Consider the following 19,292-nt stretch of genomic DNA (forward strand, 5'->3'; position numbering starts at 1 on the left):
ATACCCATTCTTTACAGTGATCTTATTTAAAGCTCGATAGTCAATACACATACGATAGGTATTATTCTTTTTCTTGACTAAGAGTATAGGTGCACCGAATGGAGAACTGCTAGGTCTAATCAAACCTCTATTTAGTAATTCTTCAACTTGACTCTGGATTTCTTTTTGCTCTATTTGATTGTGCATATATGGTGCTTTGCAAGGTGGTTGTGTGCCAGGTATCAAAACAATCTTATGGTCTTCTGGACGTGAAGGTGGTAAACCTGGTGGTAGGTCTTCTGCAAAACAATCCTTAAAATATGCAAGAAATTCCTTATGCCTAGGGTGCGTATGATTTTCCTTTGCTTGCAATTCATTCACCCAAATGAGATATGATTTACTACTCTTGCGTAATGCACATTTTGCTTGAGTATGCGAAAGCAGTGGAAAAACATTAGATGCATGCATACCATATAATGTAATAGATTTTCCTTGAAAATTAATATTCATTGTGTGTGTGGAATAATCTATATCTGGTACATTTGGATTTGCTTGTGGAATAGGCTTAGGATTTGGATTGACATTGGATGGTAATGCAGGTGGTTTAGCCCAATTCTTGCGGAAAGATGATGAAGAGAAACGACCTGGATTAAACCTTCTAAAATTGGAATTGAATTGTTTAGATCCATAATTACCATTGGCTTGAAATTGCTGTGGTCGTCTGTCTCTACTGCGTAACTTATCTTCAGTGTCGTGAGCTAGTGAGATGGCGTCTTCAAGGGTAGCAGGCTTGAACATGTTCACTTTAGCGTAGTAATGTCCAAGAAGTCCAGACATATACTTCCGCTTATGTGTCGTCTCTGGTACGTCTTCAAGCATGCGTAGCTGTAGGAGTGCATTCCAAAAACGCTCTGTATACTGAGGTATAGGCTCACGATCCCGTTGTTGAAGTAGATCCCATTGCTTGATAGCCTTCTCATGAAATTGCGGTGGAAGAAAATTCTGCATGAACTTCTTCTTGAAATCTTCCCAAGTAGCAGGACATTCTATGCTCTTGCGTACTACAGTCCACCAAAGTGATGCTATGTCTACCAAATGATTAGTAACACACTTGATTTTATCTTTTTCTGGATAGGTTTCCTCATGGAAATAGTCATCAAACTGGCTAATGAATGATAAAACAATCTTTCATTCTCGTATGCCATTGAAAGTGCGAAATTTGAAACTTCGTTTACTTATCTTTGATTCCTTGCGAATGGTTTGAGCTTCAAGAGTGGCGTCGATGGTACGTCGAATCAAATCTTCAGCTTGAGGTTCTTCTTTATCGGTGGACGCTCTTTGTAATTTTGTCAATTGCGCTTGCGATGCTTGCCTAGCCCTTCGTTCTTCTTCCAATTGCATCATGATTAGGTCCCAACTTTTGTTCCATGGTAGGCTCAGGTAGGTCGTCTTCAGCCATAGGATCATCCATATGTGGTGTCGTCATCCTGTAAAACTCAAAAGACCTTTCTCACTCAAAATCAGGTTAGCGGGATTAGCGTAGCTCAAATTCGGGGTTACAAGGCTATGTGTTTTTGGATATTTCTTTCTCAATTTTCAGAAAATTTGCGATATTTCCTTCTTCGTATGCTGAAAATACTTCAGCGAACCTGCATAAAGGTAGAATACCTTGCCACGAACAACTTTGCAGTTCAGAGTTTCTGCGCAGGAACAACCCTTCTAGGAGTTTTGAGCACTAGTCAGTTCTGACTCCAGTTTACTAGTCTGACTTGCAGAGTTGCAGACTTAGCCAACTTGCAGAGTTGCATACTTAGCCGACTTAGTGAACTTGCAGGACTTGATCACAGTCGACTTGCAGAACTTGATTTCTGGAGTGCAGGACCTGAAGTTGCTGACTTGCAGAGTAGTGATTTGTCTTGTCTGACTTAGGTAAGTAAGCTTAGCTTTAGTGGATTAAGCCTTGGGCTTAATCGTTGAATTTCGTGGGGGGGGGGGGGGGGCGTTTTTCACTGGCGGCGAAAAACGCGAACAGATCTTCTTGTACCACGACAAAAAATCGAAGCTTTGAAGCTTCTTTTAAGCTTAGAAGCTTAGTCTTAAGCTTTTTGAAGGAATTAACTATGGTATTAAGAAAGCTTATCTCTCTGTTTTGATGACTTGATGATGGAGATGAATGCGTGGTCCTCCGCTTGTACAGCCTGGTCCTTCGCGATTTGAGAGTAGAAACATGGGTTCTTGATCGCCAGAAGTCTGCCTGTATCGACGGTTCGCGACGAGATTGACTGTAGAGCCCGATCGTTCCAGGAGCTCCGCCTTCGCACGAGATGGGTAGCGATTGGAAGCTCTTGATCTCAGCTTCGCTCTGATACCACTGATGCGCAGATCGGTCGCTGCATGCTCACGTAGTGAATCCCGGAAGGTCCCCAAGAACAATGAACTCTACCTTTTTGCACAAAAAACAATGTAAAAAGCATGAACGACAAAGAGCAAGAGACCAATTGGGTTCAATCTCCCCCCATGCCTTGTGTGAGCGCTTCACAAAGCATGTATTTTATGTATATTTCCATCTTCATGCTCAATAATAGCCCAATTTACAAAAATATGACAAGCTTTTAGCTTTTGAGTTTGCTTTTTACAAAAATAGGAAATAAAGCTAATGGACGGTGCCCATGGGGTCTGGCACGCCGAACACAATGTCCAAATAGAAATAACATATCCGTGCGCATAGGCGCATACAAAATAATAATAAATAATCGATGCCTCAATAGACATAACAAAATATAGGCGTGGCGCCTATCAAAATATAATCCATAGGTCGAATACTCGCTAGACTCCAATGCTTTCCTCCGCCACTGCTGCTATCTCTACACATCAACTGAAGCATTCACAATCGTTAGTAAAATAATACAATTAAACCGACGAAAGTGAATACCTAACAGTCTTCAGCTACATAAATAAATCAACTGGTTAGAAATAAATCCTAACCTTAATTTATTACGAGTGCGCACTTTAAACTCATAAACGTTTATTAATTTAATATGTATTTTGTGGAATCACCCGCTATGGAATCACCCATGTACACACTAAATTAATGAAACGCCCGAAAAGGACAGGCGTCCCCATCAACTTCTCGCACAAAGAATCCACTTTGTGTATGAGCCCCGGTCATCTAAGTTTACGGAATCCAGCGTAAATCCTCACGGAATCCACCGTGGTACGGAATCCACCGTGGAATATGCCTCATGGCATCACCTTGGCCATCTCCCTTAATGGTGGTCATTAAGTGCCTTTCTAGTAATAAACGCCATATCGCAACCACATTCCTCGAGCATCACTTTGGGCAAGGGACTCTTTCTTTGAAAATTTTAAAGAATCATACACACAAACATTTAGACATTTTTCGATGTGGAAAAAGGGCTATTTTTGTTGATTTTTCCATGTAATGATAGCCCCCCCTTCACCAACCCAGTGGACAAGCTCATGATGTTGTTGCAAGTCACAACGTGGGAATTTGTCTAAAACTTCTTCTTGTGATATAGAGCTTCCCTTTCAATCATGTGTGCACATGGGAGCGGTTGTTCACATTATGTTCTGTTAGCACCATTTTGAAGGACACAAACAAGAGGCTGTTTCTGCGCAATAGATACAACTGCGTTCTGAGCGTTTTTCTTTGACGTGGGTATCCTCAGGAGCACGCACACGCTGCTTGTTCTGCAAGTTCTGTGCAGTTCCGGACTCCAGCTTCTGTGCAGTTCCAGACTCTCGTTTCTGAAAGAAGGCGTGCGCAGGAGAGTCACGATCCGTGTTTGTAATCATGTCGTGGCAGCAACCCCTCCCATCGCAGGTTTGCCGTCGTCCATGAAAATGTGTGAGAGAGAGAGAGAGAGGGAGAGAGAGAGCATTCTCCTCTTCTTCGATCCAGTCGAGATCTCTCATGATTGTGAGCCTTTCTTTGTTCAGATGCCCGTTTACGATGACATGGGAGGTACGCAGAGGCCGGGTCCGTCTGTTCCGAATCCTCTCATGTACGGCCCGGGACAGGATATCCTGAGAACAGGACTGGGTGCCTACGGGGAGAAGCTCTTTGGAACCGGAAGAGAATATGTGCAGAGCAATGTGAGCCCCCTCGTATTTTGTTCCGCCTAATTTCATTCCTTCCGATCTAATCTAAGATACTTATTAGTTGGTAGCCCTTTCTATGAATTTATTTACTCTCTTTTATGAGGTGTGTTGCAGATTGGAAGATATTTCGCTGGTCAAGATGCCCATTATTACTTCCAAGTGAATGATCAGTATGTGAAAAACAAGCTGAAAGTCATCCTGTTCCCATTCCTGCACAGAGTAAGTGCAATCCTCCAACAAACAACTGTAATATAAACGATTTAGTAAGGAGAAAATGTACAGCCTCTCTGATGTTCTGCCTTAACTAGGAAAGTTTAAGATATGAAAGCCTAGATATTTGTACATGCGGACTGCTTTTTGTTGGCCAAACATTCTGAGACGTAACTGCAAGGGAGAAGCTCTTGTTTATCGTGAAAGATGCCTCACAGCAAATTTTACAGGGTCACTGGACCAGGATAGCTGAACAAGTAGCTGGTGGATTGAAATTCAGACCTCCCATCTTTGACATAAATGCTCCTGATTTGTATATTCCATTCATGGCATTTGGAACATATGTAGTTCTATCGGGCATTGCTCTTGGACTCATTGGCAAGTAAGTAACAATCAATCCAAGTTCACGATGTACATTATTGTGTATGAGTTCCTCTCACTAACAATTAAATCATACTTATTCTGACTTTGTCTAGTTGTCTAAAGACTAATTATGCTCTGCATTGTTCATTGAAATCCATGCTATTTTCAACTGGATGTATTACAGTAGTGCAAACTACAACTTCTTAACCCACGACATTGCAACCAGCCATCTTGAATATGGCTACAAAGTTCTAGCCCATGTTAGCTAGGACACAAGTTCCTCATTGTTACCTCTTAAGATTGCTACAAGCCTTTAGCCCATGGCAGCTAGAACTTAAAAAACTTCTTGTTATTTCCTTCTCTTTAGAAGTGTCCTTATTCTTGGGTGACCAATCCACCATTACTGATAGTATGACAAGATCACCTACTATAGTGCCTAGTCACTCTATTAAGCAACTCTTTGTCAGAGTGCAGTGGTGTGGAAGTGTATGACCAAGACTGAGAGACAGAGTGAACATGGAGAGAGAGAGAGAGAGAGAGAGAGAGAGAGAGAGAGAGAGAGAGGCAAAACAACACAGAAGATCTGCAAATGATGAATGCTGAAGAAAGAATGCGGACATGTAAATGGGCGCAGCACATATGTCTGCATATCTCCACCTTGATGAGATCTTATGGACCGTGATCCTTTAAGTCTGTGCAGCAATCTTCACAATCAGCAACCTGGAAACCTGCATTCAGAATGATGAAACATTGTGTGGGCTGGGCTGATATAAATAGCCCCAAAAATTAGGAAAGGTAATTACTGGCCGATTGCTTACAAAAATAGGCTGACTGCCCGACAGCACACGTGGCACCTGCAGTAAATGTGCCGACTGCTCCTGCATGTGTGAATCTGCCTAGTGCTGCCACGTGGCACTTGTCTAACTGCCCATGACTGATAGAAATTGCTTGAACTGCCACACGAATGGACCAAACTGTAGGTGATTGCTTTGGAATGCCTGTCTAGGGGATGACCATATCGCTAGCACCCTCTCTCAGATTCTGGATGAGGCATGAAGCTTAGGGGTTTGAAATGCTGCTGAAGTAAAACTTGTGGAAGTGCCTTCGTAAACAAGTTTGCAAGCTTGTCCTTTGTCTTACAATACACCACATCAATGTCTCATCCAAGAGCTTCTCTCGAATGACATGGTATTGGATCTTGATGTGTTTCATCCAAGCATGGAACATAGGGCTCCATGCCAAAGCAATGCAATTCTCATTGTTACAATGAAGGGCCATAGGACCAATTTGAGGGCAGCCAAGCTCTCCTAGCAACCACTAAAGCCACATTGTCTCACATGTGGTAGAAGACCCCTCTTGATACTCCGCCATAGTTGAAGATAGAGCAACCAAGGGTTGTTTCGTATTGCTCCATGAAATAGCACCAACACCCAAGGTAAAGCAATGGCTTGTTGTGGATCTCTTGTGATCCATATCTCTAGCCCAATCTGAATCACTTCAACTTGTTAAGCACAAGATTTGAACCATTTATACTTGTTGGATAATAGATCCCTAGATTGAGGGTCTTCCTCAAGAACCATAGAATCAATTGAGCAGCTTGTCAATGCACCATCTTGGGTTTACTCATCAACCCGTCCAGCAAACCTATAGCAAAACACGAGTTAATATGAGTATTAAAGACCATATCAAGGACCCAATCAATTGCTTGTGGTGGGTAGCATCGCCAAAGGAGAATTTTCATGGGCCATAGTCTTTTTGTTCGGATCCATAGGAGTAGAAATGGCCTTATAGCTCTCCATCACAAAAGTGGCTAAAAGCTCCTGCACATACGGTTGCTAGGAGATGAAAATCCCAGTCAGAGTTTGGTAAATCTCATGGCCTAAAAAGAAATGGAAAAGGCCCATATCCTTCATCTCAAATACCTTGTGTAGTATTATCTTAGTCTCCTTGACCTTTTGGACATGGTTACTTGTCAAAATAAGATCATCCATATAAAGTATGAACAATGTGTGGCCTCTAGCTAAGGTGTGGATATACAACTAGGGATCAATACCCCAAGTTTCCTTGGAGGAACAAGTCTATCTTCTCGTTCCAAGCACGTGGAGCCTGTTTGAGGCCGTAAAGGGTCTTCTTCAACTTGTATATCTATCCATCTGATGAGGAAAAGCCAGGAGGTTGTTGAACATAGATCTTCTCCTTCAAATCACCATTGAGAAAGGTAGACTTCACATCAAACTGATACATTGGCCATCTTCTATGGTTGGCTAAGGTAAGAACGGACCTAATGGTAGCCATCTGAGCTGTAGGTGGAAAGGTGTCATGGAAATCCATCCCTGGCCGTTGCATGAAGCCCTTTGCAATGAGTTGTGCCTTGTGCTTATCTAGAGTACCATTGTTGTGATATTTGGTCTTGAAGACTCATTTCACACTAATCACCTTTTTATGAATGGGTTGAGATACAAGATTCCAAGTGCCATTCCACTCGATAGCATCCAACTCGTGCTCCAAAGCCTTCTTTCAATGTTGTGATTGCAAAGCCTTCTTCACGGAGGTGGGCTATTTACTTGGATGGCACGGGTCATCAAACAATAGTTAGTATAAATAAGCTTGGTAGTATGTGCTTGGCTTCTCCAAGATTTCCATGGACCATCTTGTGGTTGCCACTCCTTAGGAACTCCCTCAATCCCTGAGTCATGGAGTGTGTCTTGAGCCCAACAAGGAGGAGGCCACATCTCTTCTCATTGTGCTCCATCTACTGAAGTCTCTAGAATATCCATTGATGGCAGTTCAATCGGGGAAGTTGGTGGTGAAAAAGTATCCTCATCTGAAGATGAAGCATCCCCACAAGGCGCGGCTCCAAAGGTACAGTTGGTGGTGCCCAACTATCTCCTAGATCTCCAAGCACAAGGTGCTCTGCACCCTCTAAGGCTAGAACCTCCACGAATTGAACATCTTGACTCGTGTAGACACTCCACTTAACGGGACTATACAATCGGTAACCCTAGGACTACGAGTTGTTGCCCACAAACACCTATCTTCGGGAATCTGCTTCAAATTTATCACGTTGTGTCTTCAGGATGTGGACATTGGCGTCACACCTAAAAACCTTGAAATTATAAACATCATGCTTAGACCCAAAATACGCCTCATAGGGTGTCATACCAACAACAGTTGAAGTGGGGGATCAATTAAAGTTGTGGAGTGCAGTAGCTACAACCTTGGCCCAAAGACACTGAGGTGTCTGTTTACGCTCCATCATGGTATGAGCCATCTCAATCACACTGGTTCTTTTGTTTCAATATGCCATTCTCTTGAGGTGTGTTTGTATTTGCAAACTTGGTGGATACCATTATCTGCACAAGCTCATTAGAAACAAATTCTCCTTTCTTATTCGATCATAGTGTCTTCAGTTTCTGATTGGATCATTTCTCCTCAAAGAGCAACCAATCCTTGAAGTGCGAGAAAGCCTTTGACTTCAGCTCCAAAACTAAGCCCATGTCATCTTGCTAAAATCGTCCACAATCAACATGAAATACAAGCTCTAGAGGTGTGGGGCTGTCAACGTAGCATTAGAAGTTCTAGAGGTTGATGCCTCAACCACTTTCAAGTGGAGGAAGGCAACCGATGAGGGAGTAGCCACCGTTGCCTTGTCTTTCTTTGGTTTGTCCTCCTCCTTTTGGTCCTTCCTCTTCTTTTGAGAGGACTAACTTGTCAATGCCCTTGATTTGGAAGCACGCTGTCCTTTCAATTGCTCCTCCTAGTCCAAAACCATAGGAACCAACTCCTCTTAAACGAAGAGCTTATGTACGCTCTAAAGCAATCAAAGCGGAGTAAAATGCACTGAATCTAGGTAGTAACTGCGAAAAGAGTGTTATCGCCATGTCTTCAGAAGTGATCACCTTCCCTGCGTTCTACACTGTATTGTAGCTGGCTTAGCTTGTTCACATGCTCCCGCATAGAATATGATTTGTTGATGCTAAATGTCCTTATCTGTATCTCCAAAGAAACATATTTCATAATGGTCATTCAGTTGTACATTTGATCAAGCTCCAACCATATCTCCCTAGCCATCATCAGATGCTCTATATGGGCGATCACGGTTGTAGTGCAACGAATGGATGTGGGCATTCAATTTGTCCCAATGTGCTTGAACCTTTGCCGACTCCAAATGGTCCCTATAGAAAGTTTGGACTAGCTCCTCGATGAGGGATGGTCGATAGCCTCTGTCACAAGCTCCACCAAATCATAGGACTTCAATATGGTAAGCATCATAACACACCAAATGTGGTAGATCTTACAGTCGAGCTTTTGATTTGATGGAAGAGTCGGTAGGATGGGTACCTTCTTGTCCATGATCACCTAAAACTTTGTGTTGGCCTTAGAAGACATCTTCTCCTACAATGCTTGCAAAAACACAAAAGGCAGTCCCCTTTTGTGTAAACGCGCTCTATTAAGGCTCTTCTCTGGAAGTTCCACTCCTTCTCCACTCATCGAAGGTGATGAAAAGGTAGAATCTATAGTTGAATGCTCAAAATGTAACCTTTCTCCTCCTTGAACATCAAAAATCAGGAGCAACTTGTCGAACTTTGCTCCTTTCTTGCACGCCCACGCTCGCCTCAATCTTGTGTTGATGTACAACCCTCTTGCTTGCCCTCGTACGCTGAGCCTTGTGTTGCACTGAAATCCCCCCTTTAGGTTTGCTCACGATCAGTTAGTCCTTGTATGCTACTCTGATACCATGTTAGAGTGCAGTGGTGCAAAAGTGTATGACTAAGATTGAGAGATAGAGTGAACATGTTGAGAAGAGAGAGAGAAAGAGACAGAACATAGAAGCTTTGCAAATGATGAATGCTGAAGAAAGAATGTAGATATGTACATAGGTGCAGTGTGTATGTTTGCATGTCTCCACTTGGACGATCTCATGGGCTTTGAACCTCGAAGTTTGTATCATGGGCTGTGAACCTCGAAGTCTGTAGCAATCTCTATGATCAACAACTTGGAAACTTGCAATTAGTATGATGAAAAGTGTGTGGGTTGGGCTGATATAAATAGCCCCAAAAAAGTAGAATAGGCCAGGCCAACTAGTAATTAGTGGCCAATCGCTCACACAACAAGCCAACTGCTTGATAGCACACGTAGCACTTGCAATAAATGCGTCGACTACTCTTGAACGTGTGAATCTGCCAAGTGCTTCCACGTGGCACTTGTCTGATTTCCCACGACTGACTGGAACTACTTGTTGGGTGTAAAGTCCCTTTAATCTCCGTGTGTATAAACTTATGGGTGTGAACACACCCTTGTTTTTACCCTAACATATAAATACATTTTATTCCTTGTGTACCGTAACTCTATTGGTACACTCATCTTGGAATTCTCTCTCATGCTCACTGTCAACACTGCTTTTGCTCCATTTTTGTCTCGCACTTCATTGCGTATTCTTCTCAACAAACTGGTGTTAGAGCTCTTGGCAAGAGTGTGCGTGCTTCCCAAGATTGCAAGTCATTTTTGCGTGCGTGAAGAAGCCGTTCACCTTTCTTGTCAGTCATTGAGAGCAGGCCAGCTGTCGTTTTGGCCAAACTGGTCAAGCACAGGCAATCAGCAACTGTCATGACTTAACAGGTGAGCAAGGAGACCAACTGTGATGGTAAGCGAGCAAGGAGACCAATTGCAACAGTAGGTGAGCATGGAGACCAGTTGCAACAATGGACGATAGCTTGGGCAGCTGCGACGTCAGGCAGCAATCCAGGGTAAATGCAGCAGGTCGGCAGGTGACAGCGTTGGCGTGATGTGGCATGACAGTTCGTGTGAGGCAGGTCAACGAGCGCCACACTTCGACAGCCCTGTTTTTGTCAAAATTTTTAAAATTATTTCCTGCAGATTATTCCTTACTCATTAATGGGGATTCACATGCATAAGCACAACTGCCAGATTTGTGCATATTTATGCCCAAAAATTTGGGGGTTTCCCTAGAACTGATGCTGGTCATATATAACAGTGACATTGGACCGAGGAATTGCAGAAATTGTGCACACTGGCCTTGAAAATTTCGAGGCTTTCCATGTATCAATGAAATTTTGCTCAGCTGAGCTGAATTTACTGACATTGGTGCACTTTTGGACACGAGAAATTTGGGGTTTTTGCAAAATTCTGCAAAAATTTCCTAAATTTGCATGTTTTATGCTTTTGAGAACACATTAATGCACTTGAATTGGTTAGTGAAATTTTGGGGCTTTTGCTGAAATTTGTGAATTTTGGTAAAATTGATGTGTGAAATGCACATTGGGGACATTGCTGAAGCAATCTTGGTGCTGTAAGCAGTAGTGACATTCGAGTTTATTATCTCCCACTTGTGAGATTTTGAAGAAATTGCAGAGAATTTTGGTGTTTGTATCAGAAGTGCTTTTGGGCACATATGTATGCAGTACACATGTTTGGTAGCTCCCATTGAGTTGATATATTGCTGAATATTCATGATGCAGCAGTTTTAGTGATCTCTTGCAGATTTGGGATTGTTACAAATGTATTTTTTGGTGATATTGCTGAAGTGGAAGTCACTTTGCAATGGTGTATGCATGGATTATATGTTGAAATCTCAGTTACATTGTTGAAAGTCATTCCTTCTATTGCTGTACATGAACTTGGATCAAATCTTGCTTTTATCTCCTGAAATTTTGGGCTGAAATTAGCTGAATATTCAGCCTAATATTTAGTGTCATAGAATACAACATTAGTACTTGGCACTTTGCTGAATAATGGCCACCAATGCTTCTAGTAGTAGTGACACCAAATCCCTTCTTGAAATTAAGAGGCTTGATGGCATTGGCTTTGACTTGTGGAAGGACAAGATGCAAGGCATTTTGTTTCTCAAGGATTGTGATGATAGTCTCTTGGAAATCAAGCTTGTAGCTATGACGGATGAGGATTAGGCTAAACTCAACAAGGCCATTGCATATATTAAAATGGTTGTATCTGGTGATGTACTTATAGACTTTAAGCGTCTTGATACTGTGTATGCCATATGGAAAAAGTTGATGGACACTTATGAAAATGCAACTTCAGTTAATCAAGTGCATCTCATGCGCAAGCTCGTAAACATGGAGTTGGACGAGTCTAAGCTAGCATTGGAGCATTTGAGTGCTTTCACAAGGATTTTGAGTCAATTGTAGGACTTTGGTTTATAGCCCTTCAATGATAAATTGAATGCTATTTTCTTGTTGATGATTTTGCTTGATAGCTGGCAGTCTTTGGTTGTTTCACTAAGCAACAACCTTGCTTTAACCGTTGATGGTGTTAGGGGCTCTATTCTCAATGAGGAGGTTAGAAGAAAGTCCAGTGGAGAAAGCAACGGTTTAGCCTATCATCTTAGAGGCAAGTCATAAAAGAGGAGTTTTTCAAGAAAAAAAGGCAAAAGCAGGAGTAAAAGCAAGGGCAAACAGTAGGATGTTACTTGCTATCAACGTGGGCGTAAAGGACATAAAAAAGCCAGATTGTCGGTACTATAAGAAAGAGCAAGAAAGAAAGAAACAAGAAGGAAAGAAAAAGAAGGATGACAAGAAAAATTATGACAGCTCTTCCTCAAAAGAAGTTGCAAAGGCAAATGTTGCATCTAGCGTGGTTATTAAAGAGCTCTCTAGCATTGAAGAGATACTTGTTGTAGCCTCATGTAATGATATAGATGTTATGGCAGTAGCAAGTGATATGTGCATCATAAAAAAGGAGGTGATTGATGCCTTACTTTCAGCTCATGATGGGCTGTCCCAATCATGGATAGTGGACAGTGGTGCCTCTTTTCATGTTACTCCCTCTTTTGAGTAATTTTTTGAACACACTGCAAGTTGCCTAAGCAAGGTTTACTTGGGCAAGACTATGTATGTGAAATAGAGGGTGTAGGTGCCATTCACTTGGCCCTTGAAAATGGCCAAGAGCTGATTTTACAAGATGTCAGATATGTAGATGGCATATAGAAAAGTCTTTGTCAGTTGGGCAGCTTGATGCAAGAGGATATTTTACTATCTTTGGTGGTGGATCTTGGAAGGTTCACAAAGGCTCTATTCTAATTGTTAAAGGCAACAGAAAGGGGGATTTTGTATTATTTGCATTGTAAAGCATTACTTGGCAAGTTTTTGGTTGTGGCTGAAGTTCATTCATTGATGGAACTTTGGCATAAAAGACTTGGCCATATGAGCTAGAAAGGTCTTCGGATTCTCTTCTCTTTAGGGAGATTTGATGTAAAAGGCTCTGGTCTCGATTTTTGAAATGATTGCATATATGGAAAACATGTGAAGTCTCCTTATTACTTTGGTGTCGTTAAGAAGTCCAATGCTCTTGACTTAGTACACTTTGATGTGTGTACTATGCCTGTTAATTCACATGGGGGTGGACGGTAATTTGTCACTTTTATTGATGATTTTAGTAGAAAGTCATGGGTTTATGTGTTAAAGTGAAAAAAGAAAGTGTTGGATGCTTTTAAAAGGTTTCTTGTCTTTGTTACCACACAAAACGACAGTTCTGGGGAGAGGCTCTTAAAACTGCAGTTCATGTACGCAATTGCTATCCCAATCGTGCATTGAAAAATGACATTTCTGAAGAGGTTTGGTTTGGCAAACTTGCTTCATATAACCATTTGCGTTTTTTTGGTTGTGATGTCTTTGTCCATGTTCCTGTAACTCAGAGGACTAAACTAGACATGAAATCCATCAAGGGCATCTTCATGGGATATGGAGATGAGGGAGAGATGGGTTACAGAGTTTGGCTTTCTTAGGAAGATAGTACGCAGCTGAGACACAGTATTTAATGAGACAAAGTTGTTGAAAAATGCTACACATGGTGACTTTGACAAAAAGAAGGTCAAATTTCAGCATGAACAGCCAGCCATTAATCAACGATGAGCTGAAGATTCTGTCCCTTTTGATGCTAAAAATGAGCAGCAACTTATTGTGCTACAGTCAGAAGATAATAGGCAGCAAATAGATGCATAGGATGGAATAGGACTATAAGAAGAACATACTAAAAACAAGTTACAGCAACAAGAAAATAATGAAAATCAGCCACCAGGTGATGGTGTGCACATACTTGAGGATGTAGACCCATTGCCTATCAATATAGATCATTGGGTAAGAAGGTCTACACGTATCAGAATGCAGCCACAGAGGTTTCAGTAATCTTTGGATTGCATTTTATTGACTAATGAAGGTGGGCCTTTGACATTTAGAGAGGCACAGTCACGTGAAAACAAGAGAAAGTGGGAGCTTGCTATGCAAGAAGAGATGAAGTTTTTGTATGCAAATAACACGTGGGAGCTTGTACCTTTGCCCAAGAATAGGAAAGCCATTTCTAATGAATGGGTTTATAAGGTGAAATGTATTGATGGGAAGCCTAAATACAATGCACTTTTGGTTGCTAAGGGTTGTACACAGAAGGAAGGCATAGACTTCTAGGAGGTTTTTTCACCGGTGGTGAAGATGACTACACTCCATGTTTTGTTTGCTCTCATTGCATGCTTGGATTCAAAGTTGGATCAGGTGGATGTGAAGATTGCTTTTCTTCATGGTGACTTAGATGAAGAGCTGTACATGAAAAAGCCCGAAGGTTTTGCTATTCCAGGGAAAGAGCATTTAGTTTCTAAGCTGAAATGCAACTTGTATGGGCTGAAGCAAGCCCCTAGATAGTGGTAGAAAAAGTTTGATACTTTTATACTTAGCCATGGATTTAAATGGAATCATGCTGATCACTGCTTATACACTATAAAGGTTGATGATGGAAGTCTTATTGTGTTGGTTTTATATGTGGATGACATGCTGATTGCAGGAAAGCATAAGAGTACTCTACATGCTCTTAAAAGGCAATCGAGTTCAGCCTTCTCAATGAAAGATTTGGGAGCAGCTCAACACATTTTGGGCATGCGCATTAAAAGGGATAGAGGGTAGCACTTGTTGTTTCTCTCACAGGACAAGTACATTAGCAAAGTACTTGACAAATTTAATATGGCTGATGCTAAGCCTCTTGGTGTGCCTTTACCGCCATATACAAAGCTTAGCAAAGCTGATTGCTCAAAAGATGATGCAATTGCTATTGCTATGAAGGGCATACCTTATGCATGATCTTGTGGTTCTTTGATGTATGCCATGGTTGCTAGTCGTCTTGATATTGCTCATGCAGTGGGAATTGTTAGTAGATTCATGTCTAACCCTGGCAAACCACATTGGGAAGTAGTGAAATGTATCTTTAGATACTTAAAAGGTACACAAGACAAGTGTATATGCTATGAAAGGGTACACTAGAGTTCTGTGTGTATAAACTTACAGGTGTGAACACACCCTGTATTTGTACCCTAATATATAAATACATTTTTATTCGTTGTGTACCGTAACATACTAGTTCACTCATCCTCGATTCCCTCACTCTACTCTCAGCTCTGACCTTGCTCATTCCTGTCTCGCACTCCATTGCACTTTGATGCAACACTATTGTAGTGGCACGGAATCCTATGTTTCATACTCGCACGAAACACATTTGATGTATGTCCCTCATCAACAATTTCCAGCTTGGGGTGAAGAGCAGTAGCAGAAATTGCTGCTGAAACCCTAACTTACAACTGAAATTGGGGTTTACACAGCCACCTCGTGATCTGTGCCCAATTAATGAAGAGCCAGTACTCATGTTGCAGCTCAAGGGAAAGAGATTTGTTGCTGAACCAAGGGATAGCCCATTCATCAATTATTGTAGCCAGCACACGAAGATTGAAGACCCAACCTAAGCTTGGATTGTTGTGCAACTAAGGGACAACCTGTGCCCAAGCAGTGCTGGTCATTTTATGACAGCAATTGTATTGAAGATTGAAGGAGATTGTCTTGCATCTCTGTACTTCAACCTTAGAGCAAGACAAGGTAAATAAATATTGCAAGGGGTGCCAGTTGTTGGGGACGATTGCATGTCAGCTGTCCAAGAATAAGTGTAAAGTGTGCATTTCCAGTTTTGTATATTTAATGCTTGCTATAATGTGATTTAAATCGGGTCAATCACCACCCTTACCGGGAAGGCTGGTTTCACAGGGCCCCAGGACAACTATGTAGGGTGTTTGGCCACTCACTGCTAGTGGTTGAATCATGCCGATTCCCAAGTCTTGCTCAGTGCATAATAGCTTATGTTTTGTTCCACGTCTTGGCTGCTGCCTAATAGGAACAGCTTATTATGCATTTTGTTTGTAGATGGTGCTACCCCAGGATGGTCTCAGTTGGCACCTGTGGTATGGTACTATGGGGGTGTGGTTTAGTGGTGGGTTCCAGTCTGTGTATTGACAAAGTAGGCAGGCTTACACATTTCACATGCAGTTTTAAGGCATGTAAGCTTCAGAATAAACTGATGAAATTTCTGGGTTTCTGTATTATTAAATCACTAATTTTCATTTTCAGTATCTATTTTTTAAAAACTTCAGCCAGGTTGACGGATCCATGCAGGTGAATATTTTGATCTTATACCTTTATTCTGATTTGATATGAACCTTGTAGGTTCAGTCCCGAAGCATTCAGCGTTCAATTCACCAAAGGTCTGTTTGGATGGGCAGCACAAGTCTTACTAATTTGGTTGTCCTTAAAAGCACTGGGTAGTGGAGATGCAAGTATATTGGATATTGCATCGTATGGTGGCTATGCTTTTGTGGGAGTATCTATCTCCATATTAGCAAGAATATTGTGGAGCTATGCGTACTATTTGGTCATGCCTTGGACCAGTCTTTGCATGGCAGTTTTCCTTGTCAAGACCATGAAAAGAATTCTTTTTGCAGAGGCCAGAAGTTATAATAGAGACTCGAGCAAGCATCATTACTTGTTACTGTTTATGGCTGTGGCACAGTTTCCAATTGCAATTTGGCTTGGTTATACAAAGACTTCTTGACCACATGCAACAAGCGCTCATAGGTGATGGATTGTGAAGGTTCCATACAGAGATGTCCAGGAATGGTATCAGGAACGTTTTTTACCAAGGCAACATTTAAGCAGCACATTTTGAATTGATTGGTCGACGTCTGTATGCATCTACTGCCTATCCTTATATCATTTAAGCAGCACATTTTCAATGATTGGTGGGCATCTGTATGCAGCTACTGCCTACCCTCATACATGTTGGTCAGAGGGACCTTGCGATGGCCTTTTCAGTGTACCTCTCAATCAGGGGGTGGGGGGCCGGGTGGGGGGGATGCTACTTTTCAATGAAACATTGCTAAAACTTTTTATTGTAAGAGCATACTGCTTAATGAGTCAATGTAACCGAGATGTACAATCATTCTTTGAGTTGTGCACAAAAATCTTGGCTTTGGTTGCAATAGCTTTGTGTGTACAAACTTTTGCTCTTAGATCTTTACGAGTTCAGATAATAAAGTGACTGGTCATCAACCATTTGTTGATGTTTTATTTTGCAAGATCAAGTGCATCTAGGACCTTTGCTGTGATTTCAATAGGTTTGTTGGAAATTACTAAGGTAAGCATGTCAGCTATATATATGTAGGCCAGATTTTTTTGATCATGCTTTGGAAGGGTGATGTGATGGTCAAGACTGTGAGAGTCACAAGTGAATCAGTGTATTCGGATGGGAGTTAAAACGCAAGAAGCTTGTAGATGCTCAAATGAACGTACACAGAGGAACTTTTGGGTGCCAATCTAGGACCTAGGACAGCAACCATCAAATTTGAAGTGTTTTTTGGGAACTTTTGGGCGCCAATCTAGGACCTTGGGGAGCAACCGTCAAATTTGAAGGTTGCAATGACCTTCAAATGGTTTTCCAATAAAGATCCTGGTTCAAGTTGTTTAACATTTGGGCGTATCGAGCGACAAACAAAAGGGTGACACAGATAGGCTTATGGGTAAGCATGCTGTTGGGAAGGAATGGAGCTAATGTTCCTGGTTTATTGTAAGATTGTTTTCTCTGGTCCCTAACATATGGCTCAACTTTCATACTAAGAATGGGCTTTTTCTGCTTTGAAGCAGGTGCTAAATCCCTCTGGAGAGAGAAAACTAAACAATATATTTACTAATGCTATCACCATGCATTTGATTCCATGTCCCAAACCAAAAGGCACAAGGAGGGCTCTCAAACTAAGTGCAAGGATTCATATGTATGTCAACACATTACATACTTAAATGACTTCATATGTTGTCCTATGGTCTACACGTGCCATGATACGAAAGCCTTCTAATGTCTCTAGCATTGTGGAAGGATGTGCCAAAGAAACTGATCGAGGAATTTCATACTAGGACCAACACAAGTAAACGCTACCTCTAGATGAAGACTTTCTCGTTTAAGTCACTTGTAAACTATGTAAAGATTGGGCAGCATTTTATTCTTAGATGCTTATGTATTGTTTCCCACCCATGGACAAGTTAGACAATCAGTGTGAACTATTTAAGAGACTTGATACGAACTTGATATTGAATGCCAAGCAATCATGAGCTTGGTAATACTCTTCTCAATGAAATGTACTAATGTTTTTTTGATATTTGTTATTTCAATTGGGCTCACTGTCAAGTGAGAGTTGTGAAGGCTTGCATCATATTTAATTATTTGAACTAAAAGAAAACATATGATTCATTTGGAAGGCCATTCTCACAAAACTTCAATATGGAGGAATTGTAGATCAATAGTAATGACCAATCCCACATGAATCTACTTGTAACATGCATGATTTTTATGGTTATGTTTTTGCTACACCACCTTGTTGAACACTTTAAGATGTACCAAATCTAATTAGGCCTCTCAACTATAGCATTAATACCAAAAACTAACGATCATTATGTAGAAAATACTGTAGCCTTTTTGTTGATAATAAGCTTGGGCTTAGTTCATGTTACATGCACCAAGATGGTTACTACTAAGGCACATTATAATTATGTCATAATGCTATTGAAATAACAACACAAGACCATGCTAAATACTCAAAGTTTTATATGATCATAGAGTTGATGTTGAAAATGCTAAAACTAAGATATGTGGGTGATTGTTGTCACTTTAACACCATAGAAGAGGTTGATCCAAATACACATTGATTTTACGTGATCTAACTACCCACAAAATTTTGAATAACATGACAATTCTTGCACACATGTATAGTGTCACAAATGCCTTAGCATGACACACACTTGATGTCAACTAAATTGGTACAATTTGTTTGCAAGGTTCTTGGCACCCTTTAAAATCCTTAGTGGCAGGAACACAATTAATGTCAACAACTCGAGCTCTCATTGATTTATAACACACTAAATACATCCATAAAATTTTCATTGTGAAAACAAAGATTGGTGGGCAGAGCTTCTATTGGGATTAATCCTTTCATGATGCCGATTCTTATTATTAACTAATTGATTGCACATTGCTTCTAATGCTATCATATTTTTGCAATTATCTCAAACTTTACACATCTTGCTTTTATAAATGTGCATCAACCTTGTTTCTACAAGTAGATAGGAAAATCAACATGAATAGAGTATGTTGTTATTATATTTGATTTGATTAACCTCTTTAGTTCCCATTTACCATCTCTGTGTGTGTGTGTTTTGGTTTCTCTTCGTGTGTGTGTATGTCAATCATATCTCTCTTATCTAGCTCTTTGTTTATGTGTATGTATGTCT

General features: G+C 41.0%; 1 protein-coding gene across 1 annotated transcript; it reads left to right on the top strand.

The window, feature by feature from the left end:
- Positions 1-3,523: 3,523 nt before the first annotated feature.
- LOC148027138 (uncharacterized) lies at positions 3,524-16,870 on the top strand. The gene is made up of 5 exons (XM_087691678.1): positions 3,524-3,823; positions 3,940-4,095; positions 4,216-4,320; positions 4,542-4,693; positions 16,182-16,870. The coding sequence occupies exons 1-5, from the start codon at positions 3,794-3,796 to the stop codon at positions 16,564-16,566; spliced, it is 828 nt and encodes a 275-aa protein (XP_087547804.1). The 5' UTR covers positions 3,524-3,793; the 3' UTR covers positions 16,567-16,870.
- The last annotated feature ends 2,422 nt before the right edge of the window (positions 16,871-19,292 follow it).

The sequence above is a fragment of the Lygodium microphyllum genome, chromosome 13, assembly GCF_053477565.2.
Source record: "Lygodium microphyllum isolate KBCC chromosome 13, Lygodium_microphyllum_v1.1.10, whole genome shotgun sequence".
Lineage (NCBI taxonomy): Eukaryota > Viridiplantae > Streptophyta > Polypodiopsida > Schizaeales > Lygodiaceae > Lygodium > Lygodium microphyllum.

Bases quoted from the DNA above. Each gene is read 5' to 3' on its own strand.
- LOC148027138 (XM_087691678.1), top strand. From the start codon at position 3,794: ATGTCGTGGCAGCAACCCCTCCCATCGCAG. The intron at 4,096-4,215 runs GTGAGCCCCCTC...GGTGTGTTGCAG, and splicing joins GAGAATATGTGCAGAGCAAT to ATTGGAAGATATTTCGCTGG. The intron at 4,694-16,181 runs GTAAGTAACAAT...TGAACCTTGTAG, and splicing joins GCTCTTGGACTCATTGGCAA to GTTCAGTCCCGAAGCATTCA.